Source organism: Lissotriton vulgaris, chromosome 4_1 (assembly GCF_964263255.1).
Source record: "Lissotriton vulgaris chromosome 4_1, aLisVul1.2, whole genome shotgun sequence".
Classification (NCBI taxonomy): Eukaryota; Metazoa; Chordata; class Amphibia; order Caudata; family Salamandridae; genus Lissotriton; species Lissotriton vulgaris.
Genome location: NC_141691.1, coordinates 1094209120 through 1094235001, shown reverse-complemented (window position 1 = coordinate 1094235001; position 25882 = coordinate 1094209120). Strand labels below are relative to the sequence as shown.

Below are 25882 nucleotides of genomic sequence, written 5' to 3'. Positions count from 1 at the left end.
TATAATGCCTCCCCCCGGAAAATCTCTAGTGTCCAAAATATTAAAGTAAATCAGAGCAAACAGTGCACTGGGCCCCAACGGTCTCCCAGGCCACCTGTTCAAATCAAATATTGAATTCTGGTCCGAAAATCTGACCTACTTATTTTCCGACTGCTGGGTTTTGGGGGCTGTGCCTGACTCATGGCGAGGCTCGCTCTTGCACCCAATTCATAAGAAAGGACCCAAATCGGACCCAACAAACTACCGCATGATCGCCCTGTTGGACATCGAGGGTAAAGCCTACGCAAGTGCCATCTTGAAGGACCTTACAGACTGGGCAAGCGAAGAAAATCTTCTGCCATTCTGTCAAACCGGCTTTAGACCAGGGTCCTCGACTGTAGACAACATCACAGCACTCTCTAACCTAGTTAATCGAGCACGGCTACGCAAAAGCCTCCCATTATTTGCCTGCTTCATCGATTACTCAGCTGCGTTCGATGGAGTAGATCGCACCATCCTATGGAGAAAGCTGGTCCAGTGGAACATCGACCCCTCTTTGCTAAGAGCGATACAATCCCTGTATCAAAACACCTGGGTAAGAATCAAACTCTCAAATGACTCTGCAACCGACAAGATAGACACGAACCGTGGCTTAAAACAAGGGTGCGTTTTGGCGCCCCTGCTGTTCAATTTATACACAGCAGACATGGAGATCGCCCTGTCGGGGGCCGCCTTAGCAACGCCAAAGATCGGGGCAACCAAAATACATTTCATGCAGTACGCGGATGATCTCGTAATTCTGGATCATACAAAAACAGGACTGCAAAAGGCACTCACCGCTCTGGCAATATATAACAACAAAAACAGGCTGGTAGCAAACCCGACCAAGTAAAAAATAGTCATCTTCGGGCATTATCCCCCCCAAAAAAGAGCAAAATGGAGCCTCGGCCCCTAGACTTTGGACAGCATCCAGAAATACATGTACCTAGGGGTCTACTTTCATGAATCGGGGCTGTGCGGCACCCACTTAAAGAAAATTCAGGGTAAAGGGAAGACCATCACCTTTGCCCTATGTAAACTACAAGCCTCACTACACAGCCCATCAGCAACTGCTATCCATAGAGTCCTCAAGGCCAAGTTAATGCCGGCCCTAAACTACGCACAACAGGCGTATCCAGGCAAACTGAATAAGGAGTTGGAAAAAATTCATTGCGGGGCATACAAGAGACTGTACCATCTACCGAAATGTACAAGAAACACTCTAATTCGCCTGGAATTCTCCCTTAACCAACAAACGCTGGAAGAGATGGCAGCCCTAAATAAATGCTACTACCTCACAACTGCGGCACGCGACAACACACTGAAGGCCGTCCTGAAATACATCTTCATTGAACCAGGGAACCCCTGGTCAGCTACCATTGAATCAGCCACGACGCAATTGAACCTGGGGATTGAGTTGTGGAACCCAGACTTTGTTAACTATACGACCATTAAACATGCGATAAAAAAGCAAGTGCGTGCATGCTCCCGGGACCTGGATTTGGAGTCCCTCACGAAAAGAGCCTTTCATGAGTCCCTACGCTTGCCGCACACTGCGCATAATCCACGAAATCATCTCACGCAGGCCGTGGGCCTCCCAGCACTCCACAAGATCCTTGCCTACAGACTGCACCCACTGCCGCTTAAAGAACTATATCATCTGGGAAATGCAGACACGGGAGCTCGGGAATGCAGACTCTGTAATTATAAACGTGAGCCATTGGCCCACTTACTATTCTGCTGCCCTGCCTTACGTGCACCCCGCACCCTCTACCTCAGGCCCATTCTTAGGGACGCCGGGTCACGCACAGTTAAGGAAGCAATCCACCAACTATACACCTTGAGCATAGTAAAACAGATGGCCTCATTCGGAAAATTCATACAACAGACTCGGTCCGAGCTGATGGCTGCCAAGGTCACGCAGGAATAGAGACTTCGCCGTGGGACACTGAGCGGCCCTCCCAGGTTCCCGACCGCGTGTGCCCTTGTGAACTTTGGTAACCTGTCTGCAGAAACATTTTCGGTTTTAACTTTTGTAATTTTATACTTTGGTTTTACTGTAATGGTTTTAAGTAACCACACAATAAAGTTATTCATTCATTCATACATTCTGCAAGTGTGGGGAAGAGATTTGGAGAATCCGTACTTCTCACATGGACAACTGTATTTAGCCAGCTCACGCGTCGGAAAACCCACTGATTTATTCATGTACGCACCAGACGGGAAAACAAAAAATACCGTGTATCCACAAGCACTCGAATAAATAAACAGAATTAAAACAACACTTTAAAATGTTTTCCATATTAAAATGAATACGTTTCAATAAAAATGACACAATGTAAATTGAATGTTATCATAACAAGTTTCCATAAATTTCCTTTATCTGTGTTCGTAGCAATGCGTGACGGGTAAGCTAATTTTTTATAAAAATCACGGCTGCCAAATAACCGACGAAGGATAAGGAGGAATCACATGACTCTTAATCTTCAATCACACCTCAGGCAATAAAATGTAACTGTTCTATGTTAAACATTTCATGAAATACAACTACAAGGTGTGGTTTAAAAATAGATTAACCAAAAAAGTCAAGCTAGCCCATGAAATATGCTACAAACTACATAACCCCATATATTTTTCCAGTTATTTTACTGATGAACTCTGTATTGACTAATTTGCCAAACAAATTGTATAGGACTCTGGTACTGCCGTTACTTGTTATAAAATATTTTTAATTTTATTTTGAGGATATCCAGAAGTCGAGCAAACTAGTAGCCATTCTACGAAAACACACTGTGAGCATCAAATGTCATACATTTCCATTTTGCTAAAGACTTGGTTATATACAAGTAGGAAAAAACAACTTACTTGTCTCTCATGTAATTGTGCCCAATTTGTCCAGAGATATCTTCAATAGCAGAAAGAATATGATCGAAAGCCTTAAAAGAAATCAACCAGATTAATATTGGTAATCGTTTAAGATTTTTATTTCGGATGCAAAGATCCTTAAAACACAGTACAGCAAATTAACTAGATAAATAAATAAATAACATAAGTGTATTCAACATTTCATAGAACACCGCTCTCACAAAACCTCGTCCCACAATAAGATCAGGAAAGAGAACAAATAAATAAAAAGTGCAATCGTGTGTAAAGGGGTGATTTCAAAGGAGAGGGAGCTGCATCTAGAGTATAAGTAATGTCGGAGGTCGCTATTGGGCATCATTGTTTGGGGACTTGACAATGCCCATGTGAGTAATGCAGGCAGCGGGCAGATATTTTGTCACCACAACAACAATTACCTCTCTCGTGTCTGAGCATAAAGTGCATAGGCATAATGGCGAAAGCCCAAAAGCTTACACAACTGGCTCAGCCAATGTTTCTGGGGTCTGTCAAAGGCTGGGCAAAAAAAGGCAAAGTGATACAGTTTCTTCCGCTGACTTGCATATTGGATTATTGTCATGGATGACTTTAAATTTTTATGAACTCAAAATTATTCTCACACCGAATAACGGTAGCTAAAACATTGCTCCACTTATTAGTTTTTGTTCTGTTAGAGTCATACAAGTACATAGTCTTAATCCAGTTTCTATTTTAGTAAATTCTGCACACTAAAAGTATGATTGCAAATCAGAGGATTGAAATACAGTGAGTGTGGTTGCTGTTTCATCGTTGTATGTATTCTCATTCAACTTTCCTAGCAAACATAACACTTTATAATTCATGAGCTAAATAATTGCATGTTTCATGCCAAATAGATCATTTCAACGCATTATAAAATAAAGAAAACACATTTAAGCTAGAGGATGAAGAACACACGGAACTGGCAAAACTAGAAGGTTCATGGTTTATATGCTAAAGAATGCAAAAAGCACCCTTGACTTGAATATAGTACGTCATTTTCTATGTGAAATAAAGTTGGATAGCAAAAGAGCCTTTATTATAATCCTTCTCTTAGAAAGAAAGAAAGGACTGTAATGAAGGCTCCCTTGCCACCCACCTTCATTTCACAAAGAAACAATAAACATTGACTTTGCCAAAAGATCTCACTTATGTTAAAGCTATTGGCTTTGCCAGCGTCTTTTAGCTTTGTTGTACAGCTGCTGTTTAGTATGGCTAAAAGTTAGTGAGGTGGTGTAGATTGGAGTGGCATGGAATGGAATTTTGTAGAGTAGAGTGGCATAGGGTGGCAACAGTGGAGTGGCACAGAGTGGAGTAGAGTGGCATGGACTGGAGTAGCTTAGAGTGGAGTGGAGTTGGGTAGACTGGCATAAACACCTTTTATTGATTTAAATACATTGTAGAACACAAATATAACCTCTATCAGAGGTGTGAACAGTAACAAAAGGAATGTACATACATGCATCAATGAAAATGAAAAATTCAAAGTTCTACACAAATCTACATACAATTAATTACATGTATATGTGAGATTTTCTGTTCGCTCAGCTGCTACATAATGGATTACTGCATGTCACGCAATGACGCAGGACTGAGAGGTTAAAAGGTAACTTTTAATTGCTTAAGGACAGCATTACAGATAATTGCCAAACAATGTTATCTGGAGCAAACCTGGAATCCCTTTTGTAAAGTCTGGATGGGCCCTAGGCCCTCATGCTGGCAATCAGTCACACACACGCAGACACAGGAAACACTGGAGGTATGGTGCAACTGGCCCAGAGCACGTGGGCTCGGCCTCTTTTATTTAGGCTGTGTCACCTGACCAGTGACATCAGTGGTGGGTGGGTGTTAAGTGTAGATACATGCTCAGCACTAGAATGCTGACTTATGCTGGGGCACCACACCTTTTTACTAGTTACATTAAATTTGGTTTGAAATTATTGTTATTTCAAGGTTCTACACTTTGCAATGCAGCCGTTGCTCTGTAGGTGGACACAATGATATCTGAAGTATAAATAGTCTGGTGTTCAGTTAGAAATTTATCGCTAAGCACAATGCTTTTCATTCTTCTGCAGAGAGGCTCACGGGTCGACTCTTTCCAGCAGGAGTGACTCTGCAGACTTGTGTCTGACACATTGTACTCCGGAAATGAGGAGAAGGGGAGGCGATTATGACACATTAGTGTTTGTGTTCTAGGGAAGTGAAAAGGGGGTGCAGGGGGTGACAACAACCCCGTACAAAGGCATTTTGTATAGGGAACTCAAACTATCCTGTGCTACATGGGAGGAGATCGCCCAGTTTACATATGTACTCTTGCATCATGCATGGTACTTGAGGTATTGCAAAGATCTGAAGCACAGAAAATCAAGGTGTCCTCCATGGGCCCTGCGAGAGAGCTCTTTATCAGAGATCTTTTAAAGAGACGCCGCAGTTGTGCATGTGGGTGGGTGTGCCTCGGACAGTGAATGGGTGAGTGAATTAAAATTGCCTTAACGGTACCCGGAACCTAGTTTTATTTGGGGGTTCGAAAGATAAGGTTAAAAAACACAAAAGGATGGAGAGCACCTCCTTGAAGCAAATACGGAGGAGGAATGAATTTCTTCCTGCTGCTCTCAAAATCTGTGTGAAAGGGTGAAAAGTGAGATTATATCAACATGTTTCACTCTTAAAGGTGGTCCATAATGGATCCAGGAGCGCTTCCTCAGGACCGTGAAGTGAAAATAAAAAGAAAGAGAGAATAGGAATCAGGGAAAAGACACCCTGTATTTCTACTTTACCTAGAATTAGGTGTTGATGCATCTGAGCGCTAGTAGCAACGTCTGGATCGAGTTCCTTTACCGAACCTGGTGATAAAAATATGGATAAAAAAGAGAGAGAGACAAACATACAGAACAGCATGTGAATCACGTGTTAATGATGGCAGTCACTGGGACTCAAATGCACTCACAGATAGGTATTCAAATCCTCAGATATACTTGTAAACATGCTAAGTGAAACATGCCATCGACATTTACTGCCAGATAGTCATAAGTGCCAAATTTAGCATACAGATGAGACCCTTGCCTTGATGCACACATAGGTCTGGTGTCGCCTAAGAGTGGCCGTCCATAGTCAAAGGCGGAGGGTGTATAGCATGCACATATCTAGTTCTTGAAAACCTCATGTTTTACAGGGTGATTGTAAGGCTGAATCATTGAAATCATTGGAATTCAGGCTACACTGCTATGCTGCTCGTAGCAGTGCATGAGCCTTATTGGTCAGACCCGGTGGGCATACTGCATGCAACTATCTCGTCCGTGAACCCAGCGGAAAAAAGAGTGATGGCACTGTTAAGTCCGTGAAAGCAATTCGTCACTGCCTTTGTTCCCCAGGCAGTTGCATCGTTTTAACAAATGAGGGACGTGACTGTCATAGATGTTACAAAAATACGACAGTCGTGGGGGCAACATTGTAGGACGTGGTGCCACAAACATACAACACTTGTGAACAAGCTTAAATGCATACCCCTTAAATCAAAATGGTTGGCCTCGCCGGCGCTCACTGCGGTTGTGCGCGTTAGTCTCTATGGATGCATAAAAAACACAAGGCAAAGCAAATTCATGAGCACGTACTACTCCTGCCACCTGTTCTTGCCAAAAGAGTCTTTACCTCGGGTCTTTTGCAGAAACAGCAGGAAGACACTTACATTCACTCGCCCCTGTAGGCCTGTTACCTGTCCCTCCGTCAGTGACTTGCCGGTATTATCGGAAAGTACGGTTTGCCAAGTTATAGTGGCGGGACTGAGACTGGGCAGAACTGACGTTTTCAAGGGGCGTGGTGGGAGGGGGGTTTAACGCGCAAAGACTACATGAGTGTTACTCTAGTCTTTTGGAGCAGTGGCAGTCATATTGGAGTGGTGCCGCGCCCTGAAAGAAGCATGTTCATGTCTCATATGACTAATAATTAGTGTATTAAAGAGGATATCGAGAAAAGAAGTATTTTCTATCAATGGAAGTAAGCCTGAATCCTCATTGTCAATGATAAAATTAAAAGTATTGATTTGTTGTATGGAGAACCATGTGCTGTGAACAGTGAAGTTGATGGTGGGATCTACAATATGGATTGGGTGATTTAATGTTGATTCAAGTATATCACGTTGCCAAAGATCCTGGGTAATGTACATGGGCTACGTCATATATGACTGGTCCCTCCGTGTTTCCAAACTACCAGCTATGTTATGGGTCCCGTCCCTTACCGTCGGGACCCTTAACGTCTGTCAGAGTCAGTGTTGTGTGCACAGTGTATGCGGCAATACCCGCAGAGTATGGGTAGGCGACTGTACTGTACATCTATCCAGGGTAGGAAAGAGGGTGTAGTGTGGGTGATCTACCCTTGTGCCACCTATGGTCATTGAGAAGTGTGTTAGGGAGGGAGCCCAGTGGTGTAAGTATTTTCTAGTTTGAGGTCCTTAATTCTGCCCAGGGTATTTAGTTGTTAAGGCCCTCTGAGTTGCTCTTTAGTCTGCGGACTCAGCGTTGTTCCTGCTTAAATAGTGTGATGTTCGTCCAGTTAGGATTAGATTCTATAATTGTCCATTTGAGACTGTCCGGATTATGAATCTTTACCGAGAAATGACTCAGAAGTTTGGTATTGGTTTTTCTACAGCATATGGTACTTTTGTGCTCCCCTATTCGAATTTTGACTGGTCTCATAGTCATCCCCACATACCTCTGGTCGCATGGGCAAGTGATGACGTATATACAGTTTTTTGTATTGCAGTTGGTGTGTCTCCTCTGATTCCAAGGTTTAGCCAGACCAAGGTCTATCTGTTTAGAAACCGATGTGAGGGACACACAGAACAGGACCCACAGGGGTAATTACGTTTTACCAGGGGTAGAGCCCATAGGGTGGATTGTGTGGGGGTAGCCCTAGGTGGCACAAGGGTAGATCATCCACACTACACCCTCTTCCCTACCCTGAATAGATGTACCGTCACCTATATACTCTACGGGTATTGCCGCGTAAACTGTGCACACAACGTGGACCCTGACAGACGTCAAGGGTCCTGATGCTAAGGGACCTATGACATAACTGGTAGTTGGGAACATTGAGGGATCAGTCATATATGACGCAGCCCATGTACATTACCCAGGATCTGTGGCAACACGATATACTTGAATCAACATTAAAACACCCAATCCATATCGTAGATCCCACCATCAACTACACTGTTCACAGCACATGGTTCTCCCTACAACATATGTATGTGCCACGCAACCAACACCAGCAAAGATGAGGTTAGTTAGACCATAACGGCCACACTCCAACTTGGCAGCCGGTTGCTATATAAAAAACCACAGTACCACAAATCAATACTTTTAATTTTTTCGTTGACGCTGAAGATTCAGGCTTACTTCCATCAATAGAAAAGACTACTTTTCTTCTTCCGATATCTTGTTCCATACACTAATTATTAGTCATTCAGCGGCCAGGCACCATTCCAATATGGCCACCACCGCTCCAATAGACTATAGTAACACTCACGTAGTATATAGTCATGACACCCCTTTCCCACCACACCCCTTGGAAACATCAATTCCGCCCAGTCTCAGTCTTGTCACTATAACTTGGCAAACCGGACCTTCCGATAATACAGGCGAGTCACTGACAGAGGGGCAGGTAACGGGTGTCAACAGGGGTGAGTGAATGTAAGTGTCTTCCTGCTGTTTCTGTAAAAGACCCAAGGTAAAGACTCTTTTGGCAAGAACAGGCGGCGGGAGTAGTACGTGCTCATGATTTCGCTTTGCCTTGTGCTTTTTATGTATCCATAGAGACTCACCCGCATAACCGCAGTGAGCGCCGGCGAGGCCAACAATTTTGAATTAAGGGGTATGCGGTTAAGCTTGTTCACAAGTGTTGTATGTTTGTGGCACCATGTACTTCAATATTGCCTCCACAACTGTCGTATTTTCACAGGATTTATGACAGTCACGTCACTCATTTGTTAAAATAATGTGACTGTCTGGAGAACAAATGCAGTGACCTGTTGCTTTCACAGACTTAACTATACCATAACTCTGTTTACCGCTGGGTTCACGGATGAGGTAGTTGCATGAAGTATTCCCACGGCGTCTGACCAATAAGGCTCACGCACTGCTTTGAGCAGCACGGCAGTGTAGTCTGCATTCTAATGATTTCAATGATTCAGCCTTACAACCAGGTTTACAAACTAGATATGTGCATGCTACACACCCTCTGCCTCTGGCTATGGGCAGCCAGTCTTAGGCGACACCAGACCTATGTGTGCATCACGGCACAGGTGTCATCTGTACGCTAAATTTGGCACTCATGATTATCTGGCAGTATTTCGACAAGGGCATCTTTCACTAAGCATGTTAACAAGTATGTCTGAGGATTTGAATGCCTATCTGTGAGAGCATTAGAGTCCCAGTGACTGCCATCATTAACATGTGATTCACATGCTGTTCTGTATGTTTGTTCATCTCGCTCTCTTTTTTATCCTTGTTTTTATCAGCAGGTTGGGTAAAGGAACTCAAATCAGACGTTCCTACTAGTGCTCAGACGCATCAACACCTAATTCAAGGTACAGTAGGATTAAAGGATGTCTTTTCCCTGATTCCTATTCTCTTGTTCTTTTTATTTTCACTTCACGGTCCTGACAAAGCGCTCCTGGATCCATTAGGGACCCCCATTAAATGCAAAACATGTTGACATAATCTCACTTTTCACCCCTTTACACGGATTTTGAGAGCAGCAGGAAGATATTCATTCCTCCTCCATATTTGCTTCAAAGAGGTGCTCCCCATCCTTTTGTTTTTCAACCTTACCTTTTGGACCCCCAAATAAAACTAGGTTCCGGGTACTGTTAAGGCAATTTTACCGCACTCACCCACTCACTGTCCGAGGCCCACACACCCACATGCACAACTGCGGCATCTTCTTTAAAGATGTACGATAAAGAGCCCTCTTGCGGGGCCCTTGGAGGACAGAAGCGCCACCCCTGCGAGGAGCAATGCCCGATGATGAAGCATGACAATTGCAAGGGTGAGTGAGGGCACTATATTCAAAAGGAGCAATTCTCTCATTGTCATAAAAACCCAACTCTATTGAGAGAGACCACTTTGGCACCTTAGACAACCACAACAGGTTGCTTTCTCTTCTTTCTTTAGGAATGGTTACCCCTTAGTGGAAAATACATCATCCAAAATGCACCCAACTGGTCTCAGCATGAAGACTTTTATGACACATGGTGCCTTACTACTACACACTTGCTACATATCCACCGCAGACACATGCACATGGAATGTCAATGCAAATAAATGATGGTCATATAAACTACGCTACCAGTCTTGACACTCAGTGCCTCTTTGTCACACTTCAGCCACCTATATATCTCCACCACCCTTCATCTAACCCTCTGAGTTTCACAGACCACTCATCTGGTACTCAAGCTATCACTGATGCCCTTTGTTTCCAGTGCTATCACAGCTGGCAATCAGCCTCCAGACACCTTTCTTACTCAGATCCCCAATGTAGGTCATCTGAGACAAACTAGCTGGAGCTCCCCTCACCCTTTCTTCTGCACATTAGAGTCTTGCTATACTGAGCTTCCCTTTGCTGAGTGGCATAGCCCTTTTACCCACTTTGTTAGCCATTAACAATTTTTGCTGACTTCACCCATCTGAGTATCTCAAACAGTTTCTGCAACCCTTCACAGACCACACTCCTTTTCACCCATCCACCTTTAGAATACTCTGCCAAGTTTCAGTCCCACTGCATTCTAATCCACCATCACAGTACTTTCACAGCATCAGTGTCTGGTATTACTAAGAATGTAACAGTCTTGTGATCTATTCACATTGGAAGCTCTGATTTTTTAGTAAATACATACTAGTTCAATAAGAGGGTTGAAAAAGGTTGTGGTTTCTAGACGTTGACAGGATATGCAGCATGAATAAGAACAACATACAAAAGGGATATTCTAATACATGTGGTCTAAAATCATATGTATTAGTAATCCTTCTCCTGTGTTATTGTAATGTGGTCTAAAATCACATGTATTAGTAATCCTTCTCCTGGTCTTCATCCTTGTCCTCCTGGTTCTTCTATACCTCCCTGTGGCTCATCATCTTCCGGGTCTTCTTGGTTCCAAGCCCTCCTTTTCTGGGTTGATTTGGTCCTCCAAATCCTCTTCCTGACTCTGGTCCAACAAGTTCTGGCCACCCTGGTGGTATTGTTTGCCTGAATCTGATGGGCCTGGTCTAGTACTTTCTAATACTGGCCTTGCTGACCATGCTCCTGACCCATATGTTATTAGCCCTTCCTGGGTCTCCTGATCCTGGTGCAGCTTATACTCACCACTGTATTTCTGCTGACTTGCTAGGTCCTTTTCTACCTAGCCCTATTGTCCTGGTTCTCATAGCTCAGGCACTCATAGTCTCCCTGGTTTGGGTGTTCCTAATCTTCATCTGCATGTTGCACCTGGAACTGTGTGCACAGTTCCTGGTCCTTCATTTGTTCCTGATCTGTGCCGTTGAACCTCATGACTCTGTTTGTCCTGGTCACCCTGATCCTTGCCATCCTGGTCCTGAAACCTCTTGCTCTATTTGGTACTTCAGGTTCTGGCGTCTCTGGCCCGCCTAGCCCTTCTCCTGCTTATCCGGATCATTCCAGTCCACCTAACCCTCTCCCTCGATACTGGTCCTAATGGCCCTAGGCCATCAGCTCTTCATCTGACTAGTTCTCCTGGTCCTTCACCATCTTGTCATTATAACCTTGGCCCTTGTCCTCCTGCTCCTTGTCATACTGGCACTGCACTAACTTGTCCACTTAATCCTGATCCCCTTTTCAAGCTCATCCTGTTCTTAGCCAGCTGCATTGTCATCCTAGTCCTGATGTCCCTGTTCCTCCTTTTCCTTCTTACCTTGGTTGTCTTGATCCTTGTACTAGAGGTCCTGATCATCTTTGTATTGATCTTTATGGCCCTTTGTTTTCAGTCTCCCTTAGAACTTGTTCCTCTTGCTCTTGTTGCCTGTGTCCCTGGTTTAACCTCCCTGCGCCTCCTGGCTATGGTCGTCATATTCTTGTTTTCCATATACCTTGTCATTCTCAAGATTCTGTGCCCATTGGTTCATATCCTATTGGTTCAGGGTTTGGTTTCTCCTAGCCTAGTACATCATAGTATTGGTCTCCTTGATTCTGGTCATCCTGGTCCTATTGTGGTGGTTATCATAAACCTTGCCTTTTGGCTATCCTGGTTCTTCTTGATTCCTTCAGTCTTGGCACATTTGGACCCGTTCCTTTCTGGTCCTATTGATCCTGTTCACTTTGTCCTGGTTCTTCTCACCCTGAACCTCCTAGCCCTAGTACCACATGTCCTAGTCCTACTGGTCCATCGGTCCACCTGGCCTCTTGGTTCCTGATCCTCTTACTCTTTGTCCTCCTGGTTTGGGTTGCCCTAGTTCTCCTGGATCTGTTCCTTTCTCTCTTAGTATTACTGGTACTGCACCCACTGGTCCTGGCCCTCTTGATCCAGATTCTCCTTGTTCAGTCCTATTAAGCCTCGTGGTAATTTTGGTCCAGGACCTCTTGGCCACAACTGTTCCGTCCCTTTGGCCTACATGACTTGAGACCAATAGGTGTATATGCCTGAAACTCTCTGGGTAAATAGAATTAAAACATTTGCTTATTCGGCAGGCAGTTGAGTGAATAGACACTCTTCCTTTGAATTACCCATATTCATTGCTTACCTTTCTCCTGCTTTCACTTCCCCATTCCACAGAAGAGAAATTACTGTGTATCTCTCAATTTACCTCCTGTAAGTGTCCCAGAGCACCTTGCCCCCAAGCACTAATTGACTTTTGTTAAGTGTCCAAGAACATTAAAAATAGATATATTCTGATAGGTGAAGAAAATATTTATGCAATATGCCTTAAAACTATTGTCATATTGCAGACATCCAAATACTCCTGTACTGTAGAGCAAAATATCTTTGTGTCATATTCTGATGCTCCTGAAACAGAAGTCTGATTCCTACTTTTCTTATTATAATAATAAAATAACAGAAATGTGTTTATTCAAATTTGATTAAACAGTTTTTTTGTTAGTAAACAACATCTGCATTTACCTTTATACATAATGCTGTATATTTGTATATGCACTTACTTTCAGCTGCTTCACACATGCTACATCCCCATTACAAGATGGCCACCATCCTATCATTATATGGAGTCTTTTTTCTTCTTCATATACGACTAAATAAAGACCTCCTTGACATTATTTATCCGTCCGCCAGTCAAATGGCGCATTATCTCTTCAGTTTAGCCTGAGTCCGCATAAACAGTGAAATTTCAGATATTTAGGCAGCCACGGACTAAATAGTAAGATTACGTACTATTTTGGCAGCCATTGGGTAAATTGCAGAGATTATGGACTATTTGCCTGAGAGAAACACCAACTTCCTTAAAATAGAAAATAAAAATATAAAAACGTCAGCAATTCTTGGTTGTTCGAAGTCTCTTTCTCTTAGCTGGATATTTCACTCTCATCTTCTTGAGGTGTCTCAAAATCTGACCTGCCTCATGCCAACAGGCTATGTAGAACAATAACGTTTTTCAAGGGAAGTTGTAAAATGTTTCAGTGTTGCATCATTAGAGGACGGACACATTTGCATGTACCAGTAAGTATTAATATGATTTACCTGCTTCTATTCTAAATCCTATTTCTTGAAATAGCTTATCCATATTTCTTTGTTGGCTGCGCACTGCTGTCTTTAACATTACAGAAGGTAATTTTCTCTTCCTTACCCATCCTTTCTCCTTCTTTAAGGCTTTTTTAATACAACTTTTAAGATATGGCATCCGAATATTTTGTGATCATGGGCCAATTAAGCATGGGCGAATTTTGCGAATCTGGCGTTCGCGAATTTTGCGAATTTGTGAACTCACAATCCGCAAAATCCGCGAATTTGCGGATTTTTTTTTTTGTGTTCGCAAGGATTTCTGCCAGTTCGCAAGGATTTCTGACAGTTCGCGAGGGTTTTGTAACAGTTCGCAATTGCGAACTTACATGTCGGCTCGCAACTGTCACGATTATGTTGTTTCTACGTCTGGTTCATCATCACAGGTTCCCAGCACCCTCTGTTTCACCCCTGCCACCCTCTGTTTCACCCATGCCACCCTCTGGTACATCAATGCCTTATGCCACCCTCTGGTTCATCATCACTGTAGATTATGGGGGGAAAAAGCAAGCACACCTGCCTGCTTCAACTGACAAGAATTAATTTGGGGTTGATTTATTCATGTGTCACTGTTTTAAAATTCCAGTCTGGCACCTGCTTTCTTATCTGTAATTTGCTTTCTGTTGCAGTGCAATTTTTTTTTTCCAGGACCTTTGTGGCCTACTTGTAGCTATTCTATGAGCCTGCTGTGAGGGTCAGAGCAGGGTCATACAATTGTTGCAACTAGCAACTGAACTCTGGAGGGGCCCTTGTCAGGAAGCACTACAGGGAACGGTTACAAATGATGAGTTTGAACTTTTGAACCTGCTTTCACTTTTGCAAACCTCGTTTTTCTGCAGAACAGCATTACAGCAACTGTAATGCCCCACCAAGCTTATATGAGAAAGTTGATTTCTAATCCAAAAGTTATCCAAAGAAAATCAAAAGGCCTCAAATCCATATAAGTGCAGGCAAATGTCAACCTGAGGAGTTATTCTGATAAAAATCATCATTTTCAGGTCTATGCTGCTTGCTAGTAGATTTCTTGTGCAGAATTGCAATTTTTGTAATTTCGCGAGTGCGAGATTGTTGCTGCCCGCCACACCTACATGTTCGCAATTGCGAACTTACACCGCAAAGAAAAAAAATTCGCTGCGTGCGAATTTGTGGATTTTGCGGGAAATTCGCGAATCTCGCGGATTGCGAATTTACCGAAAATCGGCAAAATCTGCGAGCGTAACGGATTTTCCGCCCATGCTTAGTGCCAATCTGTAAATGTATTTGCACAAATATAGCTGCCAAGTACGATGCTTTTGTTAGTTTCTGTTTGCTTTCTTTGTGAGGTTGTCGAGACCTTGCAAGACCCTCTACATGCTATTCAGTACCTTCAAACTCCCTGTGATTGCACAAGTTAAGCGCACACAGATAGATATGCTTGACTCCAATATGGCTCCAGCGGTCTCATGAGACTTCACACCAGCTCAAACAATAAATAGAGCTTTGCTTGTCATGTGAACGAGAAATGGCAGCTGAGACATCCTGTAAACCCAATCTTATACCAGCATCATAGCATTCTAACTTTTCACCTGTACTTCTCAGCCTCAGACAGGTGAGTTGAGGCCACATTCCTTTTTTGCAGATGTTGGACATGTTGCTCTCCTGATCACAGGCTGAGCTGCAGATGTTACAACTGGTTATGCTGGTGAACTCCTTCTTCCTTTCACAGATTGTGCTACATGGCAGTTGTGTGTCTACAATTGGCATTAAAATGCATTTGGGTTACTTTACTTACTTGCATACAGAAGGTTACAAGGAGGTGAAGACCAGCCAGCGGATAAACAGATTTTTTAAAGTAAATTTTGCGTCAAGTTATTGCATCTGTTACTCCCAAAGAAAAGCACAGCTGCAGGTATACTCATGATAAACTCTTCATTCTACTTATAACCTCATTATCACTTGTTCTGTTTTCATGGGACATTGTCCACCACCAGGCCCTCCTAGTGTTATCTTACTATCTTTCTCTGAACTGCCCCTCTCATTTCCTGCACATCCTACAGGTCTGAAGTTCTGTCCAGTATTTGAATTTCAGGATTGTAGGATTATAAACTTTGTCATCCAAGCAATCCAATTATAACAAGATTCACCTCTTGAAAACAGGACCCTGCATTTAAGTCACGCTTTCTTACTATTTTTTAAAATTTTTATTTTGAGAGTTCAATATAGCACAAATGTAACCCAAGGGTATCAGACCACAGTGCAGCTAAAATAACCTGTTACATAAAGGTAGACATCATAACATATATACATAAAGCATCGGAAAACCAAAGTACGATTAATACATCTGATTAAGAGTCAAATAGAATTTTGTAACTAACAAGTGTGGGTACGGGGCAAAATGTTCAATTTCCTGATAGGTGCATACCTAATGACTTAGTGTGGTGTCAGCAACTAGCAGATTGTGTCATGTGAGAGGTTATCTATGAGTTCAGCCATCTTAGGCGCATTAAGCTAGAAATTTGGTCTGCTGGATTGGCCTGGCCTCTTTTTTGAACATGCTTATCAAGGGGTTTTCCAGAATGTTAGATGGAAGAGAGTTCCATACATTTGGAGTGGATCCGGTGAAAATGTGGGCATGAGTTTTCTTTTTCCTGAATCTCAGTGGTTCAATCAAGAGGGAATTCGCACTTCACAGGGAGCAGCTACCTCCTGAGATCTTGAGTTTGCTTGTAAGTCATCTTGGTTCATCAGGGTATAGGACTGTGTGTGTCATGCACCCTATCTTAAATTGGATCCTGGCTTCTACAGGGAGCCATTGGACACATTTTACGGGGATGTGATATTGTCGAAATACCTAGGCCCGATTTATAGTCTCACAGCAGTGTTAAAATCTTTTTAATGGAAGCCCAGGTAGATTTTGTTAAACATGTTAGTGTTTCGCTTTCGTAATCCACTTTGGATATTACCAACGATTAAACTGCAGTATTGAAATCTGGAAGTGGGGTTAATAGTTTCATCTTCAGGAATTGGGTTTGGATATACCTGCTGCATGTGAATGAGCGTATGTGTGTTTGCATGTTAACGTTCTTGTCAAAGGTGATCCCAAGAGATTTTGTTAATTCAATGGTGACTGGTTAACAATTGAGGGCATCAAGATGTTTTTTTTTATTTGTTTTGATTGAGAGAGAATTTAGGGCATATTACAAGTACATGGCATCTACATTGAGTACTGTGGATTGCAACCAACGTCGGTGATATTACACACATCACTAATACAAGATACAGCCTAGTTATCACTGTTGGTACATTGCGGGACCCCGCCTCCTCCCCCCCTCACTCCGACACATCATCCATTTCCTGCATGGGTGGGTCACAGAGATAGCAACTAAATTTGTTCCGTGCACCCCACACTTTCTTCCATTTTTGGGGGCATCCACGGTTCCGCCATCATAGCTTCATCCATATCCCTGCACCAGTCTCTGAGTGCTGGCACTTCCCCGGACCCCCAGTTCCTGGCAATATTATGTTTGGCAAACATTACACCCACCGTAACCCAGTCTTGAGCAGAGTGAGAAAGATCATTTGGTTCCCATAAATTCAGGAAACAACACCTCTGCTGCGGGACAACAGATACCTCCACCACCTGTGACAGTGGTCGCATAACTTTGACCCAATAAGCTGCAATCTGGGGGCACTGCCATATAGTATGAAAAAAGGTTCCCTCCTCCCTACAGTCCTGCAAGCAAAAAGGATGTGTGACCCTCCCTATAGTGTGGAGGGTAACCCTGGTATAGTACAGGCTATGAAGTATCTTTGGCTGCACTAAACAGAGTCTTGAAGGTATGGCCACTTCCTGTGGGGACGACAGTGCCGCCTGCCAGTCTGCATCATGGATATCACCCAAGTCAGTGGACCATTTGCGTCTAGGTGTCAGCATCGGGTCTGGCATGTTATTGATTAGTTTACGATAAGTGAATGAGGTTGCCTTTCTGAGCATGTGTTCAGTCAGAAACCTGTCTTCTAAGGGGGTGGCCTCCGGCATGTCGTTACCAGGCAGAAGAATTGAGCTAAGTGCATGTCTAATTTGCATGTACCGAAACCTCTTGGTGGGTGCCCGCCCATATTGGATCCTAAGGTGTTCAACTGACACCATTTCACCCTTATTCCATAGATCCCCCACCATGGAGATACCTATCAAGTCCCACGCCTGGAATCCCTTGCTGTTTCAAAGTCATCCTATCTGTCGTGCCGACCAGAGTGGAGTAATTTGAGTGATGGCATCAAGGTGTTTTAATCAGGTCTGTATTGGGAGGAAACTATGGAAGGGTGAGAAGAGTAGGACATAGTTTTTCACAGGATTATATTAAAGGCGGTTGCTTGCTTGCCAGCATTGTGTTTTCATCAGCGTATCATTGAGTCAAGTGATAGCTTCCTGCAAGCTGATTTTCAAGTATAGGTGTCGTCAGCATACATGTGGTAAAATAGGTTTGCCTGTTCAAAGATGTCAATCAGAAATTCCACATATAAGTGTAAAAGTGTGAGAAGATGGTTGGACCCTGCAGGATTGTGATTCTAGCTATGGGTGCATTCGACTGTGAGTTTCATAGTTTGATTTGTTGTTGGTTTTGTAGAAAGGAGATGAACCAGTTAAGAATGGTAGTAGATAAACCCATTCTGCTTTCGAGCACCTCTAGCAGGCGGTCTGATCAAATGTCGATGACAATTCAAGCAGATGAGAAGGCATGCATTGTTCGATAGTGTTTAGTGTGTCATCTATGATGCTTAGCATGGTCGATTCTGTGCTATGACCTGGTCTGAAACCAGATTGGAATCTATCCAGGAGATTAAACTGTGGAATGTTTTGGCATGGGTGGTTGTGGACACATTTTCTACTAGTTTCAGTTTGACACTAGACAAAAATTATTCAGATCTGTTGGGACTGTGTTTTCTAGGAGGTGCGATACTTGTCATATCTTCAAACAAGTCGAAATAGTTCCTTGGGTTAATGATGCGTTTATGAGTTTTGTTCTGATGGGTGTTATTAGATGGTTGATATCTTTTAGGTTTGTAGTGGGCATTGGATCATTGAAATGTGATGTTGGTTTCTTGTATGTGATGACTTTGAGTATCTCATCCTCTGTCTGGGTTCTGAATTCACTCCATGTATCCACATTTTATGTTGTGGTAAGGTGGTTATTGGCCTGCCTTTTGTCCATTGCTATAGAAACACTGTGGCTGGTGATGTGAGTTCATGTGTAACTTCAGCATGGGACTCAATTGATTTTTCAATATTTGTTATTTTCTACTTAAAAAGGTCACAAAGGCCTCACAATTCTCAGTGGATGTTTTGTGATCATGGAGCGTTTGTATGCTTCCCCAACGGTTGAAGAGTTTATATGAACTTTTTTAACAGTATTTAGTTGAGCCTTGAAGAGAGATGTTTTTTCCATTCCATTTGATATTTTTGCATGTTCTACTTGTTTCTCTTTGCTGTTTTAAATATGAGATGGAGGGTTCTTGTCTCCATAATCTTTCAGCAAGCCTGAGACTCCTCCTCCTGGCATTTTCTAGGTGATACTTGAACCCAAGGATGTTCTATTAGATCTTGGACCTTTTGCAATCCTTTGTGGGTGAGAGTTTTCTCTGGCAAAGGAAGGTTAGTTCTACCTTATAAGCGTGTTCGGGGATATGGAATAATATTTGATGGTAGCAGTCAGTTGGGTTGATAGAGTCAATTCTATCAGCTATGTTGTTCAATATTATTAAATCAAGTATGGTGCATTTTACTTGGGGTGGGCTTGAGCAGCCTTCAACAAGCTTGTGGTCGCTTAGGAAATGTTTTCCGTGTCCACTTGTACATCTCCATTGTTAATTCATTGGAGGATGAAATCTCTCAGAAATATCTCATTCAAGTGTATTAGTGAGTGTACTGTGAGTGTGTCCATTAGATATTCAAAGTAACACTTGGTTGTCTTCTGGTGGTAGGTACATGAGAGGCATAGATGTGTACATTTTGATTCCCAGCAGTTCACATGAAATACGTTTCTCCACTAAGAGAAGGTTCACCTGATTGGAGCTTTGGTGCAAGACTTGCAATCACGCCACCCTGACACTTTGGGTGGTTTAGGCATTTGATGGTGATGGTAGAACGTGTTAGCAAATCCAAAAGAGGGGCAGATGATTAATTTAGCCACAACTCTGTTAAGAATATCATCTCCAGCTCATTGGATTAGGTAGCTTTGGGGACGTCTGTGGCATGTTTATCTGTTGATTTACAGTTGGGTAACATGTATTTCAATGTTATATCAGTTTGATGGGGTTTGATTGAGTTGTCAGAGGTAAGAGATATCGCAATAAAATTATCTAGGTCGGAGGCCTCTGTTTTGGAGTGTATACCATGTGTACTGGTGAGTGTCAGGATCTATGTGTCATAGGTCAGTAGTGTATTTACCCGAGAATGACCTTGTAAGACATCAGCAGAGCTCTAATGTCTTCCTCTGATAGCTGATTAAGTGATTTTTTTTATGTTGGTGCTTGCTAGAAAGTGGTATAGAAGTTGATGACAGCAAGTAAGCACGGGGGAGTATGTGTAGGAGACTATCATGGGAGTGCATTAAACTGTGATGTGTTCTAGACTATATCTCTGTTATGGCTCTTACGGCTTTATTAAGGCTGCCTATGACCGTTTTTAGGTCTTCGTTTAGAGGGGTGATCTTGTGTTCCAGTCGATTATGGAAGTGGTGCCAGTTGGAGGCAGGGCCCCAAATTCTGTTAGGTATATTCCTCTGTGTTGTCTTATCCATTGGTTGCAATCTAATGATGTAGCAGGTGGACTGTTCTTTGTGCATACGCTTTGGAATTACATTGGAGTTCTGTATAATCGGTCATGAGAGTTGAGTTGGTTACTTATATAGCGCAGGCTGTTACTCCCGAAGGAGCATCATGGCGCTGTGTGGGCAGAAGTTAAGGTAGACACAAGGGAACCCTATATGAGAGATAGGCAGAATTCATCTGCAGATGTGAAGATCCAGGTCTTCAAGGCTTTCCTGAACTGTTTTTCTGTTCCGATCATCCTTAGGTGTGTTTGCATGAGATTCCAATCTTTGGTTCCTAATGCTGCTACAGTTTTTCCACCCGTGGTTTTATACTTGAAGCAAGGGGGTTTAAGGAAGTTAGCAGATGATGATCTGAGAGTCCTGGCCGTAGTGTAGCAGGTAAATCTGGCTGCGAGATAAGTTGGGCCTCGATTTGATGCTGCTCTAAAAGTGATTAGGAGTATCTTGAAGAGAATTCTCTTATGCAGAGGTAGCCACTGGAGGGTTTTAAGACCTCGTGGTAGTTTTAGGACTAGACCAGCCGCTGCATATTGTACCACTTGAAGGCTTTTTAGTATTTGTTTGCTACTGCTAAAAGGCTATTACAGTAGTCTAGTTGTGATAGGATAAGTTACCAAAACTAAAGAGGACCAGGAACAAACAGATGATGAGGAACTGGGAAAGTTGAAACTGGGCTAGAGGTACCAGGACCAGAGTAAGAAGGGTCAGGAGGGCCAGGAGGCTGTGCAAAAGTAGTATCAGGACCCAGTGGGTGAGGGCCCAAAGGAACAAAAAGTTCAGGGGTAGAAGAATCAGATGGCCCTGGAACAGCATGACAAGGAGGGATCAAGTGCACACACCAGGACCAGAGGGATGAGGAAAACAAAACGCAGAAGTAGAAGATCCAGGTGGACAGACCACCCAGCACCAGTACCAGGAGAACAATGGAAAAAAGGAACAGAGAAAGGAGGTATAGAATGACAAAGATCAGATCAAGAAGGGCCAATGGGAAAGAAGCAAATGGACCAGGGCTGGGAAGACCACAACTGGAAAGGACTTTGGCTTGCAGGACCAGGAGACCCTAGATCAACTGTACCAAGAGGAATATAAAGGACCAGGAGGTCCAGGCCCAATCGGGCCAGGATAAGAAGGTCCATGAGGGTCATATTCTGGGGGACTCTAAACTAGAGTGACAAGGACTACGTGAACCAATGTGGCTTACTACTTGGGAACTAGAAGGACTAGTCCCACAGGGGGTATAATGAAGAACAGATCCAGGATCATCAATACTAGCAGCAGCAGGGCGGAGGGGACCAGGGTCAGATGAACAAGAACATGGTGGAACAGGCAAACTAGGACATCAGAAGACCTGATATGGGAGGACAAGACAAAGGAGTACCAGGACTAAGACTATGACCACATGGACGAGGAGGATATGGAGCAGAAGGTTTAGGAATCAGAGTTTGTGTGAGGAAAATGGGTGAGGAAGATGAAAAGCTGCAGGACCGGGAGTGTGTGAAAAATAAGACCCAGGATTCAGAGAACCAGAATCAGTAGTACCTTGAAATGGCAATCAGACAGAGCAGGACCAGGATTACAGCACCATGAAACTCTAAAACTGGCATGAACCAGAGATCCTTGACCTGCATAGCTAGGAAACTGTTGGATGATCTGTGGTGGGCTACAACAGGGTATTTCAGAATCATGAGGACAAGGAATACATGGACTAGGGCCAGGAGGATCAAGAACAGATTAAGGAGGACTCTGAAGATAACACCCAGGAGGGTAATGGCCAGTATGACCAGGATAAGCAGGACAGGTACCTGGAAAACCAGGGCGACCAGGACCAAGGGTACTTAGAAGACCAGAGCAAGAATGAGCATGATCAGGAGGATCAGAAAAAAAGCTAAGAGGGCCAAAAAGATCAGGATCTAGTGGGCCACGGCTTGGATTACCAAGTGGGGCAGAGCAATCATCTCAGGTAGCATGACCAGGGTGAGGAGAATCAGATGTAAGAAGGCTAGCCAGAGTCAGGAAGAGAAAAGGGACTGGACAGTGAGGACCAGTACAACCAGGACCAAAATTATCAGGCTCAAAAGGACCTTAACAAGGAGAACCTGGACAGCCTCCAACTTGATCACCCCTGCAACAAGCTTTCTACATTTTCAGCAACAAAATCACCACCATTTACAGTAACTTCCACTTGAAACCTCACCAAATGCTGCCTGATCTTTTGCAAGGAACCAATGTTATCCACATGGTCCATTATCACTCTGGAAGAATCTACCACCACCATGAAGTCTATCCACCTAGGGGCCCAACAAGACTTCTGTCCCACCATACCTACTAAAGAGGATTGCATCAAATCAGTGCAATGCTCACACTCATCCTGAATCCCTCTACTACTTTCCCAGAGGTTTGGAAAATCGCAACTGTCCTCCCTTTGCTGAAGAGACCCTCTGAGGACCTTTCAAAGCTCACCGACTACAGACTGATGTCCCTGTTACCATTCCCAGGCATGGGTCTTGGAGGAAATCATCAACAAAAACCTCACTGAATACCTCATGACCGCAAGCTCCCCTGTACGACTCAGCCTGGTTTCAGACCCAACCTTGGCACTGAAACTGCTCTTATCTCCACCACAGATAACATCTACATGACTCTAGACAGAGGAGACATGGCAGCCCTCATCCTACAGAGGAGACATGGCAGCCCTCATCCTCTTGAACCTCTCTTCAGAATCTGACACAGTCTCCCACCCCATACTTTTACACCTACACAGCATTAGAATCCAAGGATATGTACTCTGATGGATCCACTCCTTCTTAACTGGAAGGACCTAGTCAGACAGCCTAGCACCATTGACCTCGGACGCATGCCGCAACTTCATCTGTGGAATTCCCAAAAAATACTCCTTCAGCCCGACTCTCTTCAATGAATACATGAGCTCCTACCCAGTATCTGCCCCTTTCAAGACAGCAACATCCTCTCCTACACTGACGACATTCACCTCATCCTCTCTCCCTCATGGACAAGACACCCAGTACCCAGATAAAATTCAGTACCTATATGACTAAAATCACCCACTGGATGAAGACCAACTGTCAAAGGCTCAACACCGACAAGACCAAAATTATAATCTTCATGAAGAACACCTCACAGTGGGACTCTACCTGGTGGCCAACAGAGCTAGGAGCAACACCCATCCCCAACACCCACACCAAGAGCCTCAGTATAGTCATCGGCAGCAAACTCAACGTGGCTGCCTAAGTCAATGGTGTCACTGCCTCATGCTTCCCTACCCTGAAGATGCTGAGAAAGATTTTGAATGGCTCCAAATCAGCACCCACAAAATGGTCTCAAATAACCTGGTCACAAGCAAGCTTGACTACCAGAACTCACTCTATGCCGGGATCAACAAAAACCCCACCAGAAGGCTACAGATCATTCGGAAATTGGTGGCCAGAATCTCACTCAACCTACCACGCTTAACTCACATCATACCAGACCTGAAGGAGCTCCACTGGCTTGACTCACACCTGCTTAGCTGCAGGATATATTTCCGGGTGAAAGTGCACTCTACAAATCTGCATAGCATACCATAACATAACTTGGCCTGTGTGAACTCATAGTGGCACAAACTGTCTAACTGAACTGTGCATTAGCCCGTTAATTCGATGACAATGCCCAAACTTCATATGAGGGAACATAGGCATTCGGAGAACTCCTAAAGCTGGGAAGAGGTGTCATAGAGGGTGTAGTGCTTGACTGTGTTTTAGCAATAAGATTACATGATAAGTGTATTCCTATTTGAACTGTACAGTGTTACATTTTACTATGAGATTAAATTACTTTCGATTTACAGAAATAATCATAGTGCTGTGCAATGCATTATTATGTCCATTGGTGGAATGTTGATTTCTGATATCTTGTAATCTGAGAGTTTGCTCTCTGAAGTAAAATTGTATAACGTCTATTAAATTTAAATAAGTACTTGCATTTAAATATAAATATGTTTTTTGTAGTCTTATAAGCTATGTCAGTCAAATATGTTTATGTTTGTAGACCGCATATTGATAATCACACTAAAAGATACAAATTTCAAAAAATGTTGCATTCTACTTTTTTGAATGTATCCGTTTGAAAACTGGTGATAATATAGCTGCATATATGAATGTCCCACCAACTGTTCTGATACTTCCAAAATCCTCCCACAAGACATCAAGTTGAATATGCTGAATAAGTAGGCTAATACTTTGAGAGCAGTCATAGTATCATCTCTTTTTCACAAAGTAGTTTCCATATTTTATTACCTAATAAAATATGCCATAATAATGGAAATAATACTGCCATAATAGGGGAAAAGTAACTGGAAATTGGGGGATAAGCTGAGTCAGTCACTGTGAAGTATGCTAGTAATGTGATTGTTTTAGCACCATGCTACTATATATGTCTATGGTGAACCAGAGTAATGGTGAGGTTATTGTTGGTCAGACAGTTACACAGTATGCTGTGGCAATCTCTCTGTTTTATGGCTACATTAAAGGGATGTGTCCTGTTGCATGGTGTAGATCTAAATATAATTCGAGGAATAACCCTTTCTGCTCTCACACAGATGATCATACAAAGCTCAGATTAGAGGAGGATGGTACAGCATCCACAAGTTTGACTCCATCTATCTTATAATTCTCTGTCACACTCCATGAGTAGGCGTTTCTTAGAACAAGAAGATGGTATGTGTCTGAAAATACAACTCTCTCTCCTAAAACTCTTTGCTTCACTTTATTCTTAATCACAAGCACAAGTTTGCTATGAAAACATTGGAGCACAATTCCAACCCTCACACCCAATGTTTCCCACATAGGGCGCACAGCATCAATAATGAATAATAAATAGAGTTCCTTTTTAGCTAACAATCTAAAAGTGCATTGGTGTTTTATGAGTGCAAGAAGCACTATACAAATCTTGCAATTCAAAGTAGGAGAGTCCTGGGGAAGTGCTTCTTTTGCTGTCTAACTTTTGTTGTATTCAGAATCCAAGAGTCACAGGTTAGGTGTGTCTGGACTGGTCAAAATGTATTGGTTGCATCCAGACACCCCTCTCCAACTCTTCTCATTACATCAGAGACCAATAGCAATTTAGTTTGCAGGGGATAAGTGGACTCTGTTGGCAGCTTTCCTTAACTATGACTGGTTTCACGGTGGTGGGCTTAAGAAGCAGTACATATTAGCATCTTCACCATGGACTAAGACAGACTGATTTGCATATAGCCATGTCTGAACTGGGGTGGCAGAGTGGGCCAAAGAACAGTGATGGATTAAACCCAGATCTTTTGACTGGGTGTGAGTGTTTTATTGATTCAGATGCTCCGTCCATCACCACCCCCTTTTGTACTACTTTTAAAAAGTGGGCATTTCTTTGCTCCTAAAACTCTGTG

At 43.1% G+C, this 25882-nt stretch overlaps 1 protein-coding gene across 4 annotated transcripts in view; it reads right to left on the bottom strand.

Moving 5' to 3' along the window:
* The window catches only part of SLC9A3 (solute carrier family 9 member A3), a 1201500-nt gene that overhangs the window by 553773 nt on the left and 621845 nt on the right, over positions 1-25882 (bottom strand). For all 4 annotated transcript variants that reach the window (XM_086965314.1, XM_086965316.1, XM_086965315.1 and 1 more), the window contains one exon: positions 2884-2954. In XM_086965314.1, coding sequence (XP_086821440.1) covers positions 2884-2954 — 71 coding nt within the window. The remainder of the gene's footprint in view (positions 1-2883; positions 2955-25882) is intronic.